The 22069-nt window shown below is 46.0% G+C and overlaps 1 protein-coding gene across 1 annotated transcript in view; it reads right to left on the minus strand.

Moving 5' to 3' along the window:
- PPP1R16B (protein phosphatase 1 regulatory subunit 16B) overlaps window positions 1-22069 on the minus strand; it is a 102230-nt gene that overhangs the window by 75039 nt on the left and 5122 nt on the right. Inside the window, exon 2 of the mRNA XM_060030788.1 lies at window positions 669-1019. Coding sequence (XP_059886771.1) covers window positions 669-918 — 250 coding nt within the window. The 5' untranslated portion in view covers window positions 919-1019. The remainder of the gene's footprint in view (window positions 1-668; window positions 1020-22069) is intronic.

Here is a 22069-nt window from a genome sequence, read left to right on the forward strand (position 1 = left end):
TTTATATAAATGTATATAAATATAATGAAATAAAATATAGTAACAATATAATAAACTAAAACATACTAATCACTTACACAGTAGGAGGGACCACGTCAAGGACTTGCAGGTATTCTCTATTTTGGTGTTCACAGCAAGCCCTGGAGGTGGATACTATTAATATCCCCATTTTACAGAGGCAGAAACTAAGGTACAGGGAGCTGAAGAGACTTGGCAGGGTCACCCAGGGGATAATTTGCAAAACCAGCTTGAGACCTGGGTCATCTAACCTCAGAGCCTATGCTGTTCTCCACCCGTGTAAACCATCTACCTCTAAAGTGAAGACCGAATACAGGGGACCAGCAGCCAGTTCTGCCGTACAGAGGAGGAGCTGAGGAAATGCAAAGTCCTCTGAGTACTGAGCTCCTGGAGGAGAGAAACCAAATCCAACTGGCTCACCACCATATCTGGAATAGTAATGCACAAGATGTAGGCTGACAGTCAATATTAGTGGGAGGGAAGGAAAATGAGTATTCATTAGCCAAAGGCTGGTATTCTTGTTTTCAAAAAGAAGTCTCAGATTTCAGAGCCCTTCCCAGACCCACCCTGCTCTCCCCTCCACTGGCACAGAACCCAGAATCCAGGAGGTCCAGGTAGCCATACACCAACCAGGACCAGGAGTGACCTACCTTCCTCGGCGTCGTTCCTAAGCGAGGCCTCCAGCAGGGCCACGCTGGCCTCGAAGGACACCTTCTTTCGCCGGCCGCCCGTGCTGCGCTTCCGTTCATGCTTGCGCTTGCGATGCTGCAGGTCCTGCTCATACTGCGCCCACTTCTTCAGCTGCTGGGCCCGGCGCTTCTGGGCGGCGCGCAGCCGCTCCAACGTGGGCACCTTCTCCAGCAGCTGCAGCTCGGTTAGCAGGTCCACGTGGGTGGCCATGGCCTCCGCGCCTCCCCGCGCCCTGGCTGGAGGCTAGCACAGCGCGCCGGGGGCCGGGGCAGCATGGGGGCTCCTGCGGGGCTGGGGCCGCATGCTGGAGCCTGTGGCGGGGAAGGGGAGAGACACACATGGACATGCTTGTCAGGCTCAAAACTCCGATCTGATGATGTCACCCGGCCCCATGTTCCAAACGCTTTTTCCCCCTATTTTATTATTTTTATTTATTATTTTTTTTGTGTGTGTGGTACGCAGGCTTCTCACTGTTGTGGCCTCTCCCGTTGCGGAGCACAGGCTCCGGACGTGCAGGCCCAATGGCCATAGCTCACGGGCCCAGCCGCTCCGCGGCATGTGGGATCTTCCCGGACCGGGGCACGAACCCGTGTCCCCTGCATCGGCAGGCAGACTCTCAACCACTCCATCACCAGGGAAGCCCCTTTTTTTTTTAATTGAGATATAAATGACCTATGACATTGTGTAAGTTTCAAGTGTACAACATGTTGATTTGATATACTGCAATATGATTACCACTGTTAGCTAACACCTCCATTACGGTCACATAACAAACCTTGCTTTCGAGTGGTCATATTGTAATTTCATATAAGGTTGTTCTATTGTTATAACACATACGGGTTTATTTTTATAACATAGAAGGGGTTTATTGTTAGTTTTAAAGGAATGAGGATTATATTTTAAATGTCTCAGTATTAATTACAAAATAGGTTAATATTGACAGATATAATCTACATAAATGAAAGCTCATTGGCAACCTTAATCTTAAGAGTATAAAGGGGTCCTAAGACCCACAATAGCTGCTGAACTATTGGGACCTAGAAAACCTTAGTTGAAGTTTTCCTCTTGGATGACTTTTTAAAAAAAATTCACACCTCTTGCTCTCATCGGTTCTTGGGCGACATGAGATCAACAAAATTTCAGTGTGAAGCCAAGTGGGTGCTGTCTTCCTGTAAGCGCAGACCCTATGGGCTCTCAGATGCAGAAGGAAAAGGTCTTGGAACAACTTGAGCCTTTCTAAGCCTGTTTTCCCACCTGTTAAATTTTGTATCCACCTCCCAGAATTTACAGGATGTTCAAGGAAGAAAGAGCTGATGAAAAAATGTTATACCAAAGAGAAACAGGTTATAGGAAAGAGAAACAGCTTGGAGGAAGAAAAGCAGGGATACGTAAACGCAGCACATCTGGGAACCCATGGGGGCAAGGCTGGTGGAAGATTGCAGGATGCTGGGTACAGGTCTACGTTTATGTGCTGTGGAAATGCTCACTATCATAAAGGGGATCAGCATAGCACTGGGCTTCAGCAAGTGATCGTCAATCTCCTGGGTTCCCTGCTTCACTCTGGAGCTGCTGGTCGCCAGGAGGCTAAAGACCAGAATTCAGCCTTCGGCTGGACCCTCAGGAGCTCAGAATGTTCTTCAGGTCTCTCCCTGAAGAGACTGGAGCATACACAGGAGGAATGGGGAAGGGGTTGGCTTGGCAATATTCAGAGGGCAAAGGCTCCTGGGGTCTGAGCGGACCAGATCTCAAGGATAAACATAAGCCAGGGACTTCCCTGGTGGCACAGTGGTTAAGAATCCACCTGCCAATGCGGGAGACATGGGTTCGAGCCCTGGTCCAGGGAGATCCCACACACCACGGAGCAACTAAGCCCGTGCGCCACAACTACTGAGCCCGCACGCCACAACTACTGAAGCCCTCGCGCCTAGAGCCCGAGCTCCACAACAAGAGAAGCCACTGCAATGAGAAGCCCGCACACTGCAGCGAAGAGTAGCCCCCGTGCAGCAGTGAAGACCCAACGCAGCCAAAAATAAATAAGTAAATAAATTTATTTTTAAAAAAAAGGATAAACATAAGACAATGGCAAGACTCAGCAGGAAACAAGCAAACTGCCCTTGGTTGCCTTTTGTTTTGTTCTGAGTATCTTGCAATGTTTTTTCAATTAGTTAAACTTTTAATTTTGAGATAACTATAAATTTACATACAGTTGTAACAAATAATGTGGAACGATCCTGTGCAAACTTTACCTAGTTTATCCCAAAGGTAACATCTTGCAAAACTACAGTACAGTGTCGAAACCAAGAACCTGACATTGATACAACCTATCAATCTATTCAGATGTCCCCAGTTTTATATGTACTCATTTGTATGTATGTGTGTTTAGTTTTAAGCAATTTTGTCACAAGTGTAGGTTTGTGTATCCACCACCAGAGTCAAGATACAAACAGTTCCATCACACAAGGATCCCTCATCCTCCTCTCCCAATGCACTCCTGTCCTTGCCCTTGTCAATCACTAATCTATTCTCCATCTCTTGAATTTTGTCACTTCAAAAATGTTATATAAAAGAATCAGACAGTGGGTAACCTTTTGGGATTGACTTTTTTCACTCAATATCCCTTGAGATTCATCCAAGTTGTTTTGCATAACAGTAGTTCATTCCTCTTTGGTTGCTGAGTGGTACCCCCACTTTATGGATGTGTCCCAGTTTGTTTATCCATTCACTCATTGAAGAGCATCAGGGTTGTTTCTAGTTTGGGGCTAATACATTCATGTACAGGTTTTTGTGTGAACATAAGTTTTCAGTTCTCTGGAGTAAATACCCAAGAGTACAAGTTTCATAAGAAATTGTCAAACTGTTTTCCAAAGTGGCTGTACCATTTTTTCATTCCCACCAGCCATGTGTGAGTGATCCAGTTTCTCTGCCAGAATTTGGTGTGCTCACTGTTTTTTAGTCATTTAGGTAGATATTCGTTTTTAAAAGTAAGGAGCTCAGAAGAGTTGAATTCACAACCATGCTGTATCATCATGATGGTCAGAACTCACTGGGAGCTAGTGGACCACATATTTACTTTCCCCCACTTCTTCAAGGAATCAAACAGTGAAACCTGCCCTGTGATGAGCCCTGGTTCAGAGATGGATTGAGGATCAGCTCTGCCTTCTAGGAAACCCAAGTCTGCCTGTCTGTAAACTAATCTAATCCTTCTGATGACCTAATGAGATAGATACTATTATCATCCCCATTTCACAGATAAGAAAACTGAGGCACAGAGAGATTAAGTAAACTACCCTACATCACACAGCTAGAAAATGGAAGACCTTTTCTGCCTAAGGTTATCAGAAAAGGCTCTCCAGAGTAGAAGGCAACTGAGTTGAATCTCCAAGGATGAGTAGTCCGCCAGGTGAAGAGGGAAGACATGGGAGCTTGGCAATGTACAAAGGCATGGAGAGGTGCTGGACACCATGGAGGAAATTCTGGGAACCAACACGCACAAACATGGCTGGAAGTGGATGGGTCTGCCCAGCCCAATGGGAACAGAAGTCTTGTGGGAAGCAGTGAGCAACCTGTGGTACAAGGCCAGACAACCAGAAAGTCCCCTGTGGTCCACATCATGTTTGTGTGTTTGCTTGATTGGTTTTTGGCCCACACCATGATTTACAGTATTGTCATTCATTGCTAACTTTTAAAACTTGAAGATTTTATATCCAAAATCAGATTTTCTTAGAACATCTCAGTACCTGGCCACACTGGGCTCACGTGGCAATTATCAGCAGGTCTGGAGTAGGACTGTCCCCTTTCGATGGGGCCCATCTAATTTCCCATAGTCCCCACTACCCCCCCATTACTCCCACCTGACCTCCTTCACTAATTGGCATCCCTTGCTAGCTCCTATGGTCATTTCAGTTTGCAAGCCCTGCCTTAGGCGGAATGAGACAGCGGTCTCCAAATATCCACAAGTCCAATCTGCACAAGAAGATAGTCTGTGAGTCTCCCGGATGCAGAACAGGACCAAGGCATAGAAGAACAGTGGTGTGCACCAAAACCAAAACAGGCACCTGGCCTCCAGAGCTGTCCAACAAGCAACTGAACAAGGGCTTGTGGTCCAGTGGCTGTCTCTGGAGGTGGCAAATTCTCCGTCACTCACCGGAGAATACAACTTCTACTGATGACAGATCAGCCTAAGTGTTCTGTACAATTTCTTTCAGCCCTAAGATTCTGCACACAGATGGTTACTCATTTCTTCATTATTAAGTATTCACTGATCACCTACTAAGTGGTAGGTACCAAAAACATGCTAAGACTGAAGATAAGAATAATCATATCAATCGCCCTGTTAAAGCCCTTAATCCTTTTCCAAGAACTTCCTCAGCTATCATCCCAGCCAGGTGTTTCCCTAAGCGTAGAAAGAGAACCCATACCGAGGGAATTTTCAAAAGTTCAGGACAAGACTTAATATGACATGGAATCAGAGACACCAAGTTACCTCCTTTTCATTTCTTTTTCTGTCTATCAGATTGTCTCCAGAAGAAAATGCTAATAGTTCCTGGCTAATAGACATCTTTATAACCATGTTTATAATCGTGTCAATTTCCCTCCTAAACAAAGAGAAAGCAGGCCTCAGGCTAATAGCCTTGGGCAAGAAATCGTATGTAAGACAGAATGTAATAACAATGACTTTTTTTTCCCTGTGGATTTGGTTTCACAGTTAGTGTTTATTTATGGTAGTGAAATAAAATTTCCTTTTTAAATAAATCTACTTCAGTGGAAATCTTACAAGGTGGTAGCAAAGAAAAATTAAATATTGATGGTATTTCGTGCTGGCAAAAATTGTGATTGACATTTGGGAAACCGTCCTGGTCACTGATCCTCAGTGACAACAATCTTATAAAAGAAGCACTCATAGGAGCTCATTACTTCATCTGTAAACTATTTATTGGGCGTCTATCACATGGCCAGGACTGCACTGAGAGCTAGGTATACAGCAGGGTAAAGACAGGTACAGTCTCTACCCATTGGATGGATCACAAAACAGAGGCACAAGGGAGTGGAGGACATACTCACGGGATACAGAGACTGAGCAGTAGCTTGAACCCTGGGCCTGACTCCCAGTATAGCGCTCCCTCCTTGGGCCTCAGGGTGGTGGGCCCCATGCAGACGGAAGGCACTCACTGCTGTGCCTTCCCTGGCTTGGACAGTTTGCCTGGGTAAAGGAATTAAGGGCAGTTGCCCAGCCCCCTGGAGAAAGGTGAGAACAATGCCTCCCAGGGGCCAGAAAAGGGGGCCAGAGCACATTTTCTCTGACTTTGCTCTCTCTGCCAGCTCCCACCCCGCTCGCCCCTCTGGGTTCCCTGGAGCTGGGGCTCCAGGACAGCTCCCTCTTGACTGTTGGTTTTCAGGTGACCTAGTTTCCCCCAATAGACCCACACACCTCCTCCCACCCCCGGCCAAGAAAACCCTGCTTGGTCTAATTACAGAATTGCCATCGGTGCTGGTAACACAGCAGCTGGGCAGCCCCCAAGACAGGGCACTGGCCTGGGTGCTGGGGCAGCTCACAGAAGTCCTGGCTCCTACGAGCTGTGGACTGGCTCCCTCGTGAGACCCCTGTCCGTAGTTCCAGAGGTAGCCCTGGTTGGTGATGGGGACACAGCCCAAACTGCCAGGACCCAGGAGAGCAATGGCATTATCAGCTTTTTTTTTCTCTCTCTCTCTTTTAAGGGTAGGGGAGTTTTTATTTATGTATTATTTATTGGCCGCTGCGCGTGGCATGCGAGATGTTAGTTCCCCCACCAGGGATTGAACCCATGCCCCCTGCAGCGGAAGCGTGCTGCAGCCTTAAGCACAGGACCGCCAGAGAATTCCAGGCATCATGAACTCTTAAAGGAGATCCCCAAGGAGGGCCTCACTGGAGGAAAACCAGCTCTACGGAGACATACTGAGCCCAGTGTGTTGTGGGAGCATCCGGATGGACCATCTTGAAGAGAACTGGGCGTGATGTGGGGACGCGAGATAATGGAATGGCTGGGCTAGAGACGCGGGTGGGGGAGGGGTCCGCAGAGGCCAGGTTGGGGTGAGGTTATCCAGGAAGTGTGTGCGCTCTTAAAATAGGAATCAGAAGCAAGGGGAAAACAAAATACGGTACTCGATAATTTTTCCAACCAGTGGCTGTGTCAGGTCTGGGTGGATGAACCAAAGTAGCCCGATTCTGGGCAGCCCCAAGTCTGAGGCCAACGCCCTTGACCCTCAGTGAGGCAGGAACAGGCAGTTGAGGTAAGCCTTGATTCATCCTCTGACTGCTGTTTGACAAAGCTGAACTGGATTCCTGTTGGTGTATCCACTAACCCTCGCTGCCGCAGAAAAGGAAAAACAAGCAGTGTAGGGAAGCAGGGGCTGCGCTTGGGGACGAGGTGGAGGCGGGCTGGACAGGGTGCACTATAGAATCCCTCCCCTCCCCCAAAATGAAAAGAAGGCTATTATATAAGAGTGTTGTTTGGGGTATGATATGTCTCTGAGGAAACGAGAAGAAGAAAGGCATGGGTCCATTGAAATACACAGCTTGGTGATGGTCTGTGTAGGTCCCTCAGTATCACTCCGTGCTGATTGGCCAGAGTCCACGAGCAACGGCCTAAGCCCAGCCAGAGTGATTGGTTGGGGGGAGGCACATGACCTAAGCTGGACCAATCAGAAGCTGTCTCTTCCCACTGCCCATTAATCGGAAGCATGAACCCTAGTTGCGGCTGGAAGCCGGCCTTTGGATAACGCCAAGACTCGGGAGTCAGAGGAGGGAAACAGGGTCCTTTAATTTAGGGACCTCTGGACTTTATCTCCTTTATTATTTAAGCCAGTTGAATTGATTTTGTTACTTGTAGCCAAAAGTACCCTAACAGACATTTATGCTACTTTTAGGGATGCAGGAATGGGCGCCCCAGAAGGAGGCGTTGCCTGAATCAGAATGAGTGGTCTCTTGCTGGGGCATATCACCAGATACCTCCACTTCCCCTAGAATGGCCATCTTATGGCCCTCCAGGCCCAAGCTGAGGGCCAGCCTTGAAGAAGGGTGGGAAGGCCAAAGCCAGGTTTCCACGGCAGCCCCGCCCCCTGAGATGGGGGGAAGGGGACCCAGGCCTTGCGACGCCTCCATCCCAGAGGAGCGGCTGGTTGACACATCTTTGGACTCGAGCCCAGTGCCTTGAGAAAAACAACACGAAGGAAGGTGAATTCAAATTGAAGAGACTTTAAAACATGAGTCAGACAGTGCCTCAAAGTTCACACTGCTAACAGAAAACGTTAAGAGTTTTTTTCTCGTTCTTCAGCTATTCTTCTCCACCGAACCTTGGCAGCACCCTGGAGGAAGGCCGTGAGTGCTTGCGCCTCGTGCTTCCTGTACCATTGAGCACGAGGGAAAAAGCAAAACAAAACGCTGCACCGGCTTTCCCTGCTCCGAGCTCACTTGGGACCCACTTTCTCTCCTAAAGGATGCACACCTCTGCCCTCCCTCAGCACGTTCCTTTGAAAAACAGCGTCATTTCCCCTTTCCTGCTCACTCCCCACCCCCCAGTATAAAGATGCTTTACTCATGAACAAAGAGACTTCTGGGGCCCTTGGTGCTCCAAAATCTGAATTAGAAATTAGCCTTGTCCCCCCCCACCAACTCCATTCTCATGGGATTTTGTAGACTTTCTGTTCTACCCCTGCTGTGATGAACCTTCTAGATTTCGTGCACAGTCATCCTAGACAGACATCCTGGTTTTAAATCTGTTGTGGGACTCGGGTCCCTGAGGGTCTGCTCCTTAGCTCTGCCTCTCCCAGCTGTGCTCCTTCATCCAGACCTCTGAGTGGTGGCCCTGGGCTTGGCCTTGATTTGTCACTGTTCTCTGAAGCCCACTTACTATAACCCAATTTGGCAAGACCTTGGGGGGTGGGGGGCAGGGATGGAGGAGAGGGGAGGGTGGCAGGACTCGAAAACCACAAGTTAAACAAGAACAGAGTGATCGATCAAGCAACTAAAGCACCTTGAGTTCTCTCAGGAAAAGAATCATGTCCAGCATTGAGGTAATAGCCCAGCTGACCTCTGTCTGAACTGGCTGGGCCATTTTGGTAAAATAGGACCAGGCCTTAATGAAAGCCATGAATGAAAGGATTAGCTTTGTTCTCTAGAGGACAGAGTTGGGATCATAAACAGGCAAAATGAAGAAGTAGGATCAGCCTGGCACTTTCCTGGCGGAAAGTGGTTAAGACTCCATGCTTCCACTGCACAGGGCGTGGGTTCGATCCGTGGTCAGGGAACTAAAGATCCTGCGTGCTGCGTGGTGCAGGGGAAAAAAAAAAAAGCAGGACCAGCCTGGAATGAGGAAGAACTGTCTAACACTGGTGATTCAAAGCCCAGCCATGGTGTGATGCTGAGGTCCCCACCACCAGGAACTCCATGGTCACTCTTGAGGCTGCAGAGAGAGAAGGTCCATATTGGGTTGGAGGTGGGACTGGCTCAGTGAACCCCAATCCCAACCTGGCAGACAGATCATCTGTATTAGCAGTAAGACTCTATCGTGTATATTTGCAGCCCAGCACTTGGTAACCACCAGGCTAGACAGTGTGGAAGAACCATTGCAAGTAGATATTGACTGACGATGTTTTAGATTCATTTCTACTTGTGAAGGTGAGGCAGCTGTCTCAGACTCAGCTCTGAGAAAACTTCAAAGGAAGCCACAGCTCGAAGGGGTGAAGGAAAACCCGTGAACACAACCATCTTCCATGCTGAGCTTCTCTCCATGAAACTGAACCCACAGAGAGGCCCACCTACTTCTGGGTAAGAATGCCACTGTGGAGGAGGCTGCAGGGGACAGAACAAAGGTGCCAAGGATGGGGCACATGCAAAGATGACATGATGTCTACGAACACATTAGTCAGTCACAGTCACAGTGCTAAACCAGTCAGTCTTCTGAAGAAGCTTATGTAATAGCTAAGCACGGGGAAACGGGAGTCAAATTACACATACTGCTTCTCCAGGCTTGGGGGTGTGTGGTCCACCCCCTCTCTTGCAGAGAGATAAAAACTCCCTTTGCAGCTAGAGGGATCATTTTCCAAAGGAGGCCACGTGTGGCCACAGAATGCCCTCCTGGTTTACACATGGATTAAATAGGGGATGGCTATTCACACTAAGGCTGGAGTGGCCTCTGCCACCTCTGCCTCCCTCTCTCAGCATGACCTCCTTGGACGAGCTCTCCTCTGTTGTGCCAACTCCTAGGTTGGTGGTGGCTTCCTGGAGCACTTTGAGGACAGAGGTTATGAGGCCACATGTGATAACAGGAGGAATGAGGGCTGTGATTGATTAGTAATGTCTGCCACAGATAAAGGAGTGGGAATTGGCTGCACGCATACTGAGCATGCAACTCTGTTCTCCGTCACGCTTGCCTACTTGGATTTCAATACTTGCCTTTGCCCCATTGTTCAAAATCCTCTAGTCTCAAACACAGACATCTGGAAAGTTATCAGATTGAGTGGAAGAGTCCCTCAATATCAATATATCATTCAACCAAGAACAAAAGTCACTGTGGCCTCAGTGGTAGACAGGAATCAAGAATATCTTAGGTTCTAGGAAGAATTTCTCCAATAACTTGCACTAGGGGGTAGAATGAAGAACTGTCCTCCATGACTCCATCCCCTTAAATTGACCGGATCCTGGTTCTAGGAAGCAGTATGCTGAGCCAACATCAAGCAAAGGTTGGCAGCCCCTGTGGAATTGCCACCCCTCCCTGGAAAGTAGGGAGGTAAGTGTCCTGCTGGTAACTGGATGGGGTTAAAGAGGGAGGGGCAGGAATCACTATCAGCCAGGGATCACTCTCTCATCCATCCTAGGCATCCTGGGTTTCACAGCATTACCAACATAAAGGAGGAAGGGGACTGTGGTCTGCGGAAGCCCCTCTCTCCACTTCAGAAACCTCAAAGATATCCCTGGCAAGCTATCTCCTTCCCTTGAGCCAGGGGTGTTCTTAGCCAAGCAGGAAGTAGCTGGGATGGGAATTTTAAAAAGCTTTTCATGTATTTTGTTCATGGAGGTTTGGAGAATAATTCCAAGGAAACGAGAACAATAAAAAACAGAGCGTTGGACTCAAAGGAGAAAGTCCTACCCTGGAGGAAGAAAGAATGAGGAGACAAAGGGCTAGAGCAATGCAGACAATGGGTACCAATTAACTGCACAGCCAGTAAGTGGTGGAGCTGGGATCCGAACCCATGTCTGTCTAATTCCATTGTCTCTGTATATTAAAGGAGAAGGAACCAGGAAAAAACTCTAAAAGAACCACAAGTGCTTTAAAAGATCTTCCTCATGAAACACAAGATTTCAGAAAATCCAAGGTATTAATCATCAAGGAGATAAGAGGACATTGCGACTAACAAACCAGACAGATCAATTGGTAATAAAGCAAATACTTGCTGAAATCAGTATAGAGTAAAAACATATGCTTAATGAAACTAAACATAAGTGGGACTTCCCTGGCAGTCCAGTGGTTAAGACTCCTCGTTTCTAATGCAGGAGGCGTGGGTTCGATCCCTGGTCAGGGAACTAAGCTCCCACATGCTGCATAGTGTGGGCCAAAAAAAAAAAAAAAAAAAAAGTAAAATAAGACCGATCCACTTAAAAAAAAGAAAAGCAAAACTAAAACATAAGCATCTCAGAACCTATAAAATATGTAGATGAAATGAACCCAGAGATAAAGAATGCAGGGTAAAAATGGCAGCTTCTGTGCACAGCACATCTTCCATGGGTCCAATTCTTTACATGTAACATCTCTTGGAATCATTGTGCCAACTCTGCGGTAGGTGTTGTTCCCATTTCAAAGAGGAGAAAACTGAGACTCAGAGAGGTTAAGGAACCCATAAGTAGGGCTATTCCAGTTGTCTATAGCTGGCATCTTTTCTGATTGCTCAGTCATATGCCATGATGGTTATTTTTTATTAAGTATTTTTATTAAGTATTTTATTAAGTATTTTTTATTATCTCCCCTGCTTGAAAATAGAGAAAATGTCAGACAGGAAAGATGGGCCACAAAAGCACGACTAGAAGCAAGAAGGGAACCCTTTGCAGGAAAATAAATGAAATCTATGCAGAGTGAGGATAACTGATTACAGTCATAACTTCCCTTACTATTGGAGCTGTCATCACCTTTGGAGGCTTAGGCAGGAAATATAAGTATCTCATCCTAAATTTCATAAAACTCTGCCTTCCAAACCCTATGAGCTCAGCCCCCTATGACTACTGTTCGCTTTCTTGGTGAGCACTTTCTCATTTTCACTTTACCCAACAGCTCCCAAACCAGATTCATAACAGCAACTGTCTTCTCTCCTCTACTCTCTGGGAGATGAAGCTGTCAGTAGAATAAATCAGGAAGTTTCCAGACCCTCTGCATTTGGGTAAATGAAGTTTCCATCCAATACACAGGCTTTGAAGTCTCTCTGTATGGGATCTGTGACCTTCCAGGTCACCATGCAGAGAGAGGCAGGCTGTAGTAACCTGCCTTTACATTGCTTTCGTTCCTCCCCTCTTTGATCTCCAGCCAAAGTCCCTTCACTTTGATTCCCTCCTCTTGGCTCCTCTTGGGTGTACAGAACTCCAAGCATACCTCTGCTTCCCCTATGACCCCTTATTCCATTGAAAATTCTCCATAAGCCATAGATTCAATCCCATGAAAGTGATGTTACCGTCACAATTGAACTTATCTCCTCGTGTTGAAATCTCAGGTTCACTTTGTTAGAGACTTTGGTCTACACTCAGAGCCCTAATATAATTTCAATCCTCTCACTCATCATTTTCTCCAGCAAATTGCTAAACACTCTTCCTATTTTGTGCCTGATGTCAACGACAAGTAACTAATTTCAGAATTTTCTTCGGGCAGTTTTCTCCTCTAATTCACTTCCACTTTTAATTTAAAGCTGCATTCATTTAACCAATCAACAAATATTTATTACCATCTAGTATGTGCTACGCCATAAAGCATGGGGGTCCTAAGGGTCCCTTAATGAACAAAACTATTGATCAGAGAAGTTCTGCTCTGGGAACGGCAGAGTAGCTCTTATTGGACACACCCCCTCACATATAACTACTGTGAACTCTACACACACCACACACACACACACACATACACACACACACACACACACAACCTATTGGAAGGCACTAAATTTGTTCAACCACAAGCAGACAGAAACCGGAGGGGAGCCAACACATGAAAGAAAGAAATTTGCACTAGGTGAATTCCATGTTTTTGTAGCTTTTTATCCGAGGGCAGGCCCCAGTCAGTGTTGTACCTGTTGGCTACAACCTGGATGAGAACCTTTGCTCTTACCGTTTGAGGAATTAAAGGACAGAGTTCAGGTAACTACAGTTGGGAAGTGAGGAGAAAGCATCCCAGAAAAGAGTCGCAGATGGTAGCCCCAAATGCTGAGTATAGATTCTGTCCAAATCTCTCTGAATGCTGCATGTGCAGGGCAGGTTCCAAGCAGCCCAACTAAGGCTAAAAGAACTGAAGAAAGATTTCAGCTGCTGCCTACCCAGGGGGAAACTGAATTTAGAGTTTGTTTGGTCAAGTTAACTGATTTTTTTAAAAGTCATTACTGTTCTGAGGAACATATAGAACCAAGAGTCTCTTCAAGTCTCATTCATGATGTTCAAGATGTAACCTAAAATTATTAGAAAAAAAAAATCTTTAAAGCAAACAGGAAAGGGACTTCCCTGGAGGTCCAGTGGTTAAGACGCCATGCTTCCACTGTATGGGGTGTGGGTTCAATCCCTGGTCGGGGAACTAAGCTCCACATGCCTCAGCGTGGCCAAAAAAACCCAAACAAAAACAAAAAACAGAAAATATGACTCAAACTCAAGAGGAAAGGCACAATAGAGATCTATCCACAAAATGACCCCTTATTTCCTTTAAGGGTATAAAGGAAAATATGCTTGTAATAAACGAATAAATAGGAAATACCAGCCACAACACAGAAACCACAGAGAAGTAAAACTATTCATCAGATTAGCTAAATCCACACCAACACCTTTCTCTGCATCCATGTGAGTTGTGCTTTTCACTAGAGCCAGTTACATAGTTCTAATATTGACTTCAATGACTGTTTTTTTTTTTTTTTTTTTGGAGCACCTTCCAAGTGCCAGGTCTTGGGCAAGCTGGGAGCAAAAGTACAACATAAAATATTAAATCCTGATCTCAAAGACCAGATATTTTCATCTGATGACATCTGTATAGACAACTTGTCACTTCTCATGTCCTCCTTTCTATTTCAGGTCTTAAATTGGAAGAAGAGATTGAAGTCCTGTCATGGGCTCTTCCCAGCTTCCAGATCACTCCTGATGGAACCATTTGCCCACATAAAGCACACATGAATGAGGCACAGGCTGTCAGGTTTAATACACCTCTACATTCTCCTTCCACAGCAAAAGCATCCTCCCCTGCTGATTAGACAGATCAGATCTATAAAAAACTCTGGGTACAGACGTCAAAGAGAGTCAATGGGGAGGCACCTGCCATTATAACACCTCTTTATACCGTTCCATTAATGCGTGTTTTGCTTTTTCAAAACCTGTCAGGAAAAAGGTTCTCAAACTTGGCTACAAAGTTGGAATCATTTGGAGATGCTGGGAACTTATATTAAGATCACAGAGCATGACTACTATATGTCCACCAGAGTGGCCTTTTTTTTTTTAAAGACAGAAGATACCAGCGGTTGGCAAGAATTCTTATAAACTGAGTGGGAATATAAATTGGTACAGTCACTTTAAAAAACTGCTCAAGCAATATCTTCTAAAGCTGAACCTATGATGCCCTATAATCTAGCAATTTCATTCCTAGGAATATACTCAACAGAAATTTCTATATACATTTACCAAGAGGCATTTACAAGAATGTTGACAGCACGATTTGCAATAATCCCAAAGTGTAAACTATCCAAAATGCCCACCAACAGTAGTTTGGAAACAAAATTATGGTGCACTCACCCAATGGAACATAGTCCAGCAGCGTGGATGAGTAATACACAATTACACTTGACAATCTGGATCTCTCACATTGTTAACCAAAATAAGCCAGACACAAAAATGCATACTACGTGATTCCATTTATGTAAAATTCAACGACAGGCAAAAGGAATCTCTGTTGTTATCAATCAGAATTGTGGTTTTGGAGTCGGGGTGACTGGGAAGGGACTGAGGAAGGGCTTCTGAAGTGCTGATAATATTCAGGTTTTTGAGCAGGATATGGCTTAGCTGGGCATGTTCGATGTGTGAAAATTCATTCACTTAGGATGTGGGTACTTTTCTGTGTTTGTTTTACCTTAATAAACCATTAAAAATGTTTAAAATACGGGGTTCCATCTCAAGAGATTCCAGTTTAGTTGGTCTGGGGTGCAGCCATGCATTGAAATGTTTAAAAAGCTCCCCAGGTGGGTCTAATATGCATCCGAGAACCACTGTGTTAGAACTTGGCAACCCTCTTGACTATTTATTTCTTGGAGCAGAAAGTGCTGCTGCTTCTCCAGAAAGGTTAAAGCAGGATGTTTTCTGTGGAACACTAGTAGCTCCAGAGGAGGTTAACAGGTGTTACATGGAAAAAGGGTTCCGTGGTGAAATAAACAATTTTTAAATTTTTAATGATTAACTCTTTTTGAACACGTACTACATTCCTGGAGCTAAGCTAGCTGCTTTATCTACACTATCTCATTTAATCCCACAATAAGCCTATGAGAAAGGCACTATTAATCCTCATTTTACAGAAGAGTAAACTAAAGTTCAGTGAGGTTAGGTAATTGCCCAAGGTCACACAGCCAGTAAGTGACAGGGTTAGGATTCAAATCCACATTGACCTTGACACTGAAGGCCATGCTCTGAACCACTGCCCTGATTTGCCTCTCCAGGCAGCACTTGTCTTCAGGACTTAACAGAGCTTCCACTTGGCTAATGTGAGCTGTGGGTTGTCAAGACAGGAACATGGGAGGCAACACTTCCCAAAATGGTCTCCTTGCCTCCATCTCTTACCTTCCAACCCACAATCCACACCACTGGCAGAGTTTTCATTCTGCACCCAACTCTGATCCTGTATTTCCCTTGTAGGGAAGCCTATAATGTCTCCCCAGTGCCTGTAAAGTCTAAACTTCTTAGCCTCAGAGACCAGACCATCCAGTATCTGGCCTTGACATGTTTAGCTTTACCTCTGGTCATCCTAACCTCCCTCCCACCCTCCCCAAGTCCACTAAACACTCAATTTTTCAGCTACACTTAATAGGTCTGGTGGATTCACACGCCACAATGGTACCCACCGTTTGCTGAGACTCTGCTATGTGTCAGGTACTGCCCATAAATTAACTTTAATCCCCACAAGGAGCCTTTAAAAACAGGTCTCATTATCTCCAGTACATAGAGTAGGAAATGGAGGCTCACCTTGACACGCCCAAAGTCACAACTAGTGAGTGGCAGAACTAGAATTTGAACACAAATTTAGATTTCTCCTCTGCAAAGCCCATGGAGTTGTCTCTCTGCCTCACTCACCACCTCACCTTCATTCATGCTGTCCCATGAAGTGGCAGTACCCTTCTTTCCCTCCACCTGCCAAGCTTTTCCTTGTTCTTTGAGAGCTAGCCCAAGTGCTGTAATGATAATATCTATCATCTCTTAAGTGCTTTCCAGGCACCGTGCTCAGCACTTGACTTGCCTCGTCTCATTTACACAATATTGTCTCCATGCTCCTTTCATTCCCTCCGAATTGTTCTTTATCTGCCTTGTGCCAAACGGGTTTCTCTCTCCTCTTTAGTTCCAAAGCATTTGACCACATCTCTGTTGTGGCTCTCAACTAGTAATTGTTAGTTTCAGATCTGCCTCTTCCATTGAACTAGATGCTCTCGAGAGACAAGGAATAGATGTTGTTCAACTTTTCATCCCACCCTAGAGTCACCCAGCATGTGGTAGATTTTCAATAAATGGAAGAGGGTAGACAGGAGGGTGGGAGACCAAGAGACTGAAATTCACTGACATTATTCCATCAGTCGTATCATAGGGAGTGGTCCTCTGACTTGGAGCCAGAGCTATAGAATCAAACCAGACAAAATAGACCTGGCTGTTGGAGGAACGTGGGGGCCAGACCCAGGATGTACCTTACCTGGCCCCTGCCTTGCCATCCATGAAAGGATGAGTTAGGACCGTCTCTGGCTCCACAGTCTTTTTTCAGCTCTGCATGCTTTTTGCAATTGACTCCAGAGATCCTGGCTTAGAAGCTTTGCTGTAAAATGATGGTTAGTTTCATTCCACAGCACTGTTTCAGATATTCTCAGCTGCTCCTTGTCGCGTGTTGTTCTTAAGGTATTGCGGTGAATGAAGAGCTATCCAAGACAGGTAGCCCAAAGAAAATGCATAGCTAAGGCGTGGCTCCCACAGGTGGGAAGATCAGGTGGTCATAACCCCTTTCTAAATGGATCTATTCTTTTTGAGTAGGAGGCCCTTTTACAAGACACAGACATCTTTGATGCTTACTCATTCATTGAACGCCCATTCTGTGCACCCAGTCTACAGTGGGCACTGTTCAGAGCACGCATCCTTGTAACCCCTGGAGTAACCGCCAATTCATGCCACCCACATCCAACTTCTATGAGCTCCAAGGTTGTGGATTTTTAAAGCCAGCCTTCTGTTCCTTTGCTCTCACTGTTTCTGGACTAACATACACATCTGTCCAGGTACGAGCGATTGGGCATCAGCACCAGCTGCAAACTCAGCTGGGTTTCTGCAAAGCCTCCCTCAAACAAACCTCATTAGTAAACATGGAAACTACCAAAAAGTCTATTTCAAAATTACTTCTCCCTTCCTAGCTGCCCATCTCTTCTGCTGCCACCACTAGGGGTAAGCAGCATGATTTTTCTGCTTCTAACAAGTCATTTTCTTCTGAGGATTTCAAGTATCCCCACTCCCACCGGGACATAGTGTATGCTGTATTTTACAAATGCGTTTATGATAGTCATGAAGAGTTTATCGAACAGAACTTAGCTTACACATTTCTCTAGCACAGCTTTGTTCTCATTTTATTTGCCCACTTGTCTGCTTCCTTCAGGAGACAGGGACCAACCGAAGGGAAGGAGCTGGTTTAATTTAATTTTATGTCTCTAATTCCAAGCATCAAGCCAAGTAAAATGCAGTTCTTGAATATTTAACAATCTTTATGTAGCCACGGTCTAAAGGGTCATAAAATCTGAAATATTGTGGAACTTGACCTAGAAACATTCTTTCTATTTTATTCCTATCTGACTGGCAAAAATTAAAGTTACTCAGTGATGGAGAACGGGTTGGGGCAATAGGCATTCACACACATGGTCGAGGGAATAGAAATTGGTTTTCGGGACTTCCCTGGCGGTCCAGTGGTTAAGATGCCGCGCTTCCACTGCAGGGGGCATGGGTTTGATCCCTGGTCAGGGAACTAAGATCTTGCATGCCGTGCCAAGAAAAAAAAAAAGAAAAATGAAATTGGTTTGGCCTCTTGGGAGGACAGTTTGACAATGTCATAGTTCAAACTGCAGGGAATTTTCCTTACAGATAAAATCATACCAGTGTACAAAGATACATGCTGTGTAAGCAAGGATGTCATAGCATCATACACTTGTAGTAGGAAAAAAAACAAAATAATCTTCACTGCCAGCAAGGGACTAGAAAACAAATTATGGTAAATTTTTATTACGGGAATATCATGTAGCCTTTAGGACTGAGGTATATCTATATGTGTTGACATATGCTAAGATAAATTAGCTGAAAAGGGAAGTTTCAGAAAAGGGTTGTACAGATGTGTTAAAAAGAAAAAAGGATAAACATGTAAATGCAAGTGGATTTGTATATGCATAGGAAATTTATGGAAAGACATAAAACATTCAGGGATTTCTTCTGAGGAAAAAGAAATGAGTGGATGATGATTGGGGAAATTTCCTTTTCCATTTCCCACATTTCTGTACGGTTTGAATTTTAATAATGAGTTTGTCTTCTTTTTATAATTAAAAAGCATAAAATACAGCAATAAGAAAACAAAAGCTTGATTTCATACGTTTAAAAAAAAATGAAATTCTGGAGAAACTCTTCCCTGTTTCTTAATAAGGCAACAGGCAATGACTCTAAAGCGTTTTTTCTCTGCCCAGTTCATGGTGGGGGGGGGGGGGTGATGATGACTACAGAGTTCCAGAAAGGAATCTGGGGACAGGAAAAGTCACCAAGAAGACCCAAGAGCCCTGAAGAAAGTAAGTGTGAGAATGTGTGCCTTCTACTTGCTCTTGGATGACAGGAAATAAAGCCAGTTCTGACTGAGACTCTGAAACATTCTGGGAGCCAAGAAATTCTGAGAACTCGCCAGGCTGGCATGGACACTGGGGTCTGTAACCAGCGCCAAGAAGCAAAGGTTAGGAATGCCTAGGTAAGTAATAGACATAAGTAACCAGGGTGAACAAAACGAGAGACCCAGTCCCCTGGGATGTAAGTGACACAGGGCTCTGCTCGCCTATCCCCTCTGCTCTGAAGCTATGACTCCCAGGGACTGACTTCACTGACACTAATGTAATAATTATTGTTGGTATGTATCGAGTACATCCTACGTGCCAGACACAGGCTAAATAATCATAGCCTCTCATACGATTATTATTCCTATTTTACACACTGGTAAATTGAGGCTCAGCAAAGTTAGCAAATAGCTTCTCAAGGTTACAGTAAGTGGCAGAGGCAGGGATCCAACTGAGGTCTGACTCCAGAGCCAGCCAAGGTCACTGCTAGCCTTTCCCCCATCTGGGGAAGAACTAGAGAAAGGCACTCCCTCAGGGCAGGGACAGCTTACGAAGTGCAACAGCATTTTTTGCCCAAAGTCAGACAGCATCATGATTAAGTTAAAGGACTTGGAAGCTAGATGTCCTGATTCAAATCCTGACTCCACCACTTACTGGCTATGTGACAAGGGCAAGTCATTGAACCTCACTTTCTTCAGCCGTAAAATCCGGGTTGTGGTAAGGTCACCTCTTAGAGTTGCTAGGAGGACTAAAAGTTAAATAGTGCTTGGCTCATAATAAGTACTAATTGTTAACCATTATTATTAATATCAAGAAAAAGATGGGGCTTCCCTGGTGGCGCAGTGGTTGAGAGTCCACCTGCCGATGCAGGGGACGCGGGTTCGTGCCCCGGTCCGGGAAGATCCCACATGCCGTGGAGCGGCTGGGCCCGTGAGCCATGGCCGCTGAGCCTGTGCGTCCGGAGCCTGTGCTCCGCAACGGGCGAGGCCACAACAGTGAGAGGCCCGCGTACCGCAAAAAAAAAAAAAAGAAAAGAAAAAGATGCCCTTCCTTCCAGGTAGATGCAACCCTGCAGGGTACAGAGCTAGGCAAGCGGCGCGGGCTAGCTTTAGGTCCCTCCCTCAGCCGTGTGCCATCAGGCTAAACACAATGCTACAACTTTACACCGGGCCTCCTGAGCAATTAACTTCCACGTGCTGCCAGCTCTTCCTCTTGGCTTCCCCTCTGCCAGCCTGGCTGTGAACCAGAATCACCTGGCACACTTTTTAAAAATACAGGGTCCCAGGGTCCCACCTTGGCCGGTTCTGACTCAGGTAGGCTGGGCTAGGGCCAAGGGATCTATCTGTGTGTTTAACAAGCCCCAGGTGACCAGGTGACCCAGGAATAGTGTGTCCCCTGACACACATTTCTGGAAGTGCTAGAAGGCCCTCACACCTGTTCTGGCTGTTTCTGTTGCTCCTTGCGGGCAAGCAGCCTTTCCTTCAGGCTTGGTCCCAGGTCTGGGCACACAGAGAAGGGGAGCAGTAAGTCCGCTCCCCTGCAAACCAGCCTGCAGAGCAGACGGCTGGGCGAACAGGCGCGACAGGCTGAATTTGCTTGAGTGGGTGATACCAGGGACCCATCAACTATAGACTGGGGCTTCCCCAGACCTTTGCTCCCCAAAGTGCAGTTCACAGACCAGCAGAATGGCTCCCCCTGGGAGCTCGTTATAAATGCAGATGCTCAGGCCCCAGACCTAATGCATCAGATTCTGCATTTTACAGAAACCCAAAGGCTGTGAGCAAGTTTGAGGGCTGTGCTCAAGATCCCTTCCCCCGTCAGAATAAGTTCTAATCCCTGCGCACCTCTAACCTGTCCAAACACCCTTTGGGGCCACTCTTTGCTTTCAAACTCCCAGAGAGCCCTGGAAAAGCAGCCTGGTCCTTTCAATAGCCCAGATCTAGGCTCAGCAGGATGAGGCTCATGATGAACCTTTGCTTTAATGAATTATTTCAGAGCTCACATGAAAATAAACCTTCCCACTAAATTGAAAAAGAGACAACAACTCTGGCCTCTACGATTCTGGGGCGTAAAACATTCCCTTCTTTTGTATAGAGTCGTGACCCCTACTTCCCTGGCCAAAGCCATCCAAAGACATCAAATGCTCAAAGAAAACAAGCCATGTCTTCCTATTGGCCAAGCTTCAAGTTATCAGGCAGATTTCACACTGGAGCTTGACCTCATTAATCCAAGGCCTATCACACTGCTGTAAATGTCAGTGGAAAAATAGCCATTCAGTGGGTTTCCTTCATTCCACCAGAAAGGGAAAAAAACAGGAAGCTGACAGCAGCTGCGCCCCAGCTTGGCAGATCCCAAGGGCCCAGCCGACAGGGCGTTCCTTATGAGCACCTACATTCCCCTGCCCCAGCCTGCTTGTCCAGATAAAGGTGGGTCCTGCATCTATAGGAGCAAAATGCAGCGGTGATTGTAGCAACAGTGCTGATAATTCGGGCCCCCTAGCACCTGCTCGGGAAGGAAAAGAGCTTGGTCTGGATTTCTTTGGCCTGAATGACCAGTTGGCTGTTCATCATTCAAGTTCATCTGAATCGCTTCTGTCCATTCAAACTGTCCTGCAAGCCAAACCTCTGGGACTCCAAGGGACATAAGGCCTTCCAAGTACTCGTTCATTCCTTTAATGCATATTGGTTGTCTCCTGTGTGCCGGCCACCATGCTGGGCAACTGGGGACACAGGGCTGAATGAATCAGACACAGTCACTGACCTTAGGGGCCTCATGTCCAGCGTAAGCTTTCTCAATTTCGGCACTATTGACATTTGGGATGGGACAATTCTCTGTTCTGGGGGGCTGCCCTGGGCACTGTAGGATATCTTGCAGCCTTCCTGGCCTTGACCCACCAGATGCCAGTAGCTCCCCGCCCCCTCTGCACTTTCCCACTTGTGACAACCAAAAATGTCTCCAGACATTGCCAAACTGCCCCCAGTTGAGAACCACTGGCCTAGTGGGGAGGGAGACAGAGTAAAAGGATAATGACCAGAAATAGCCATATAATCGCAATTATGCTAAGTGCCAT

The sequence above is a fragment of the Delphinus delphis genome, chromosome 15 (assembly GCF_949987515.2).
Source record: "Delphinus delphis chromosome 15, mDelDel1.2, whole genome shotgun sequence".
Lineage (NCBI taxonomy): Eukaryota > Metazoa > Chordata > Mammalia > Artiodactyla > Delphinidae > Delphinus > Delphinus delphis.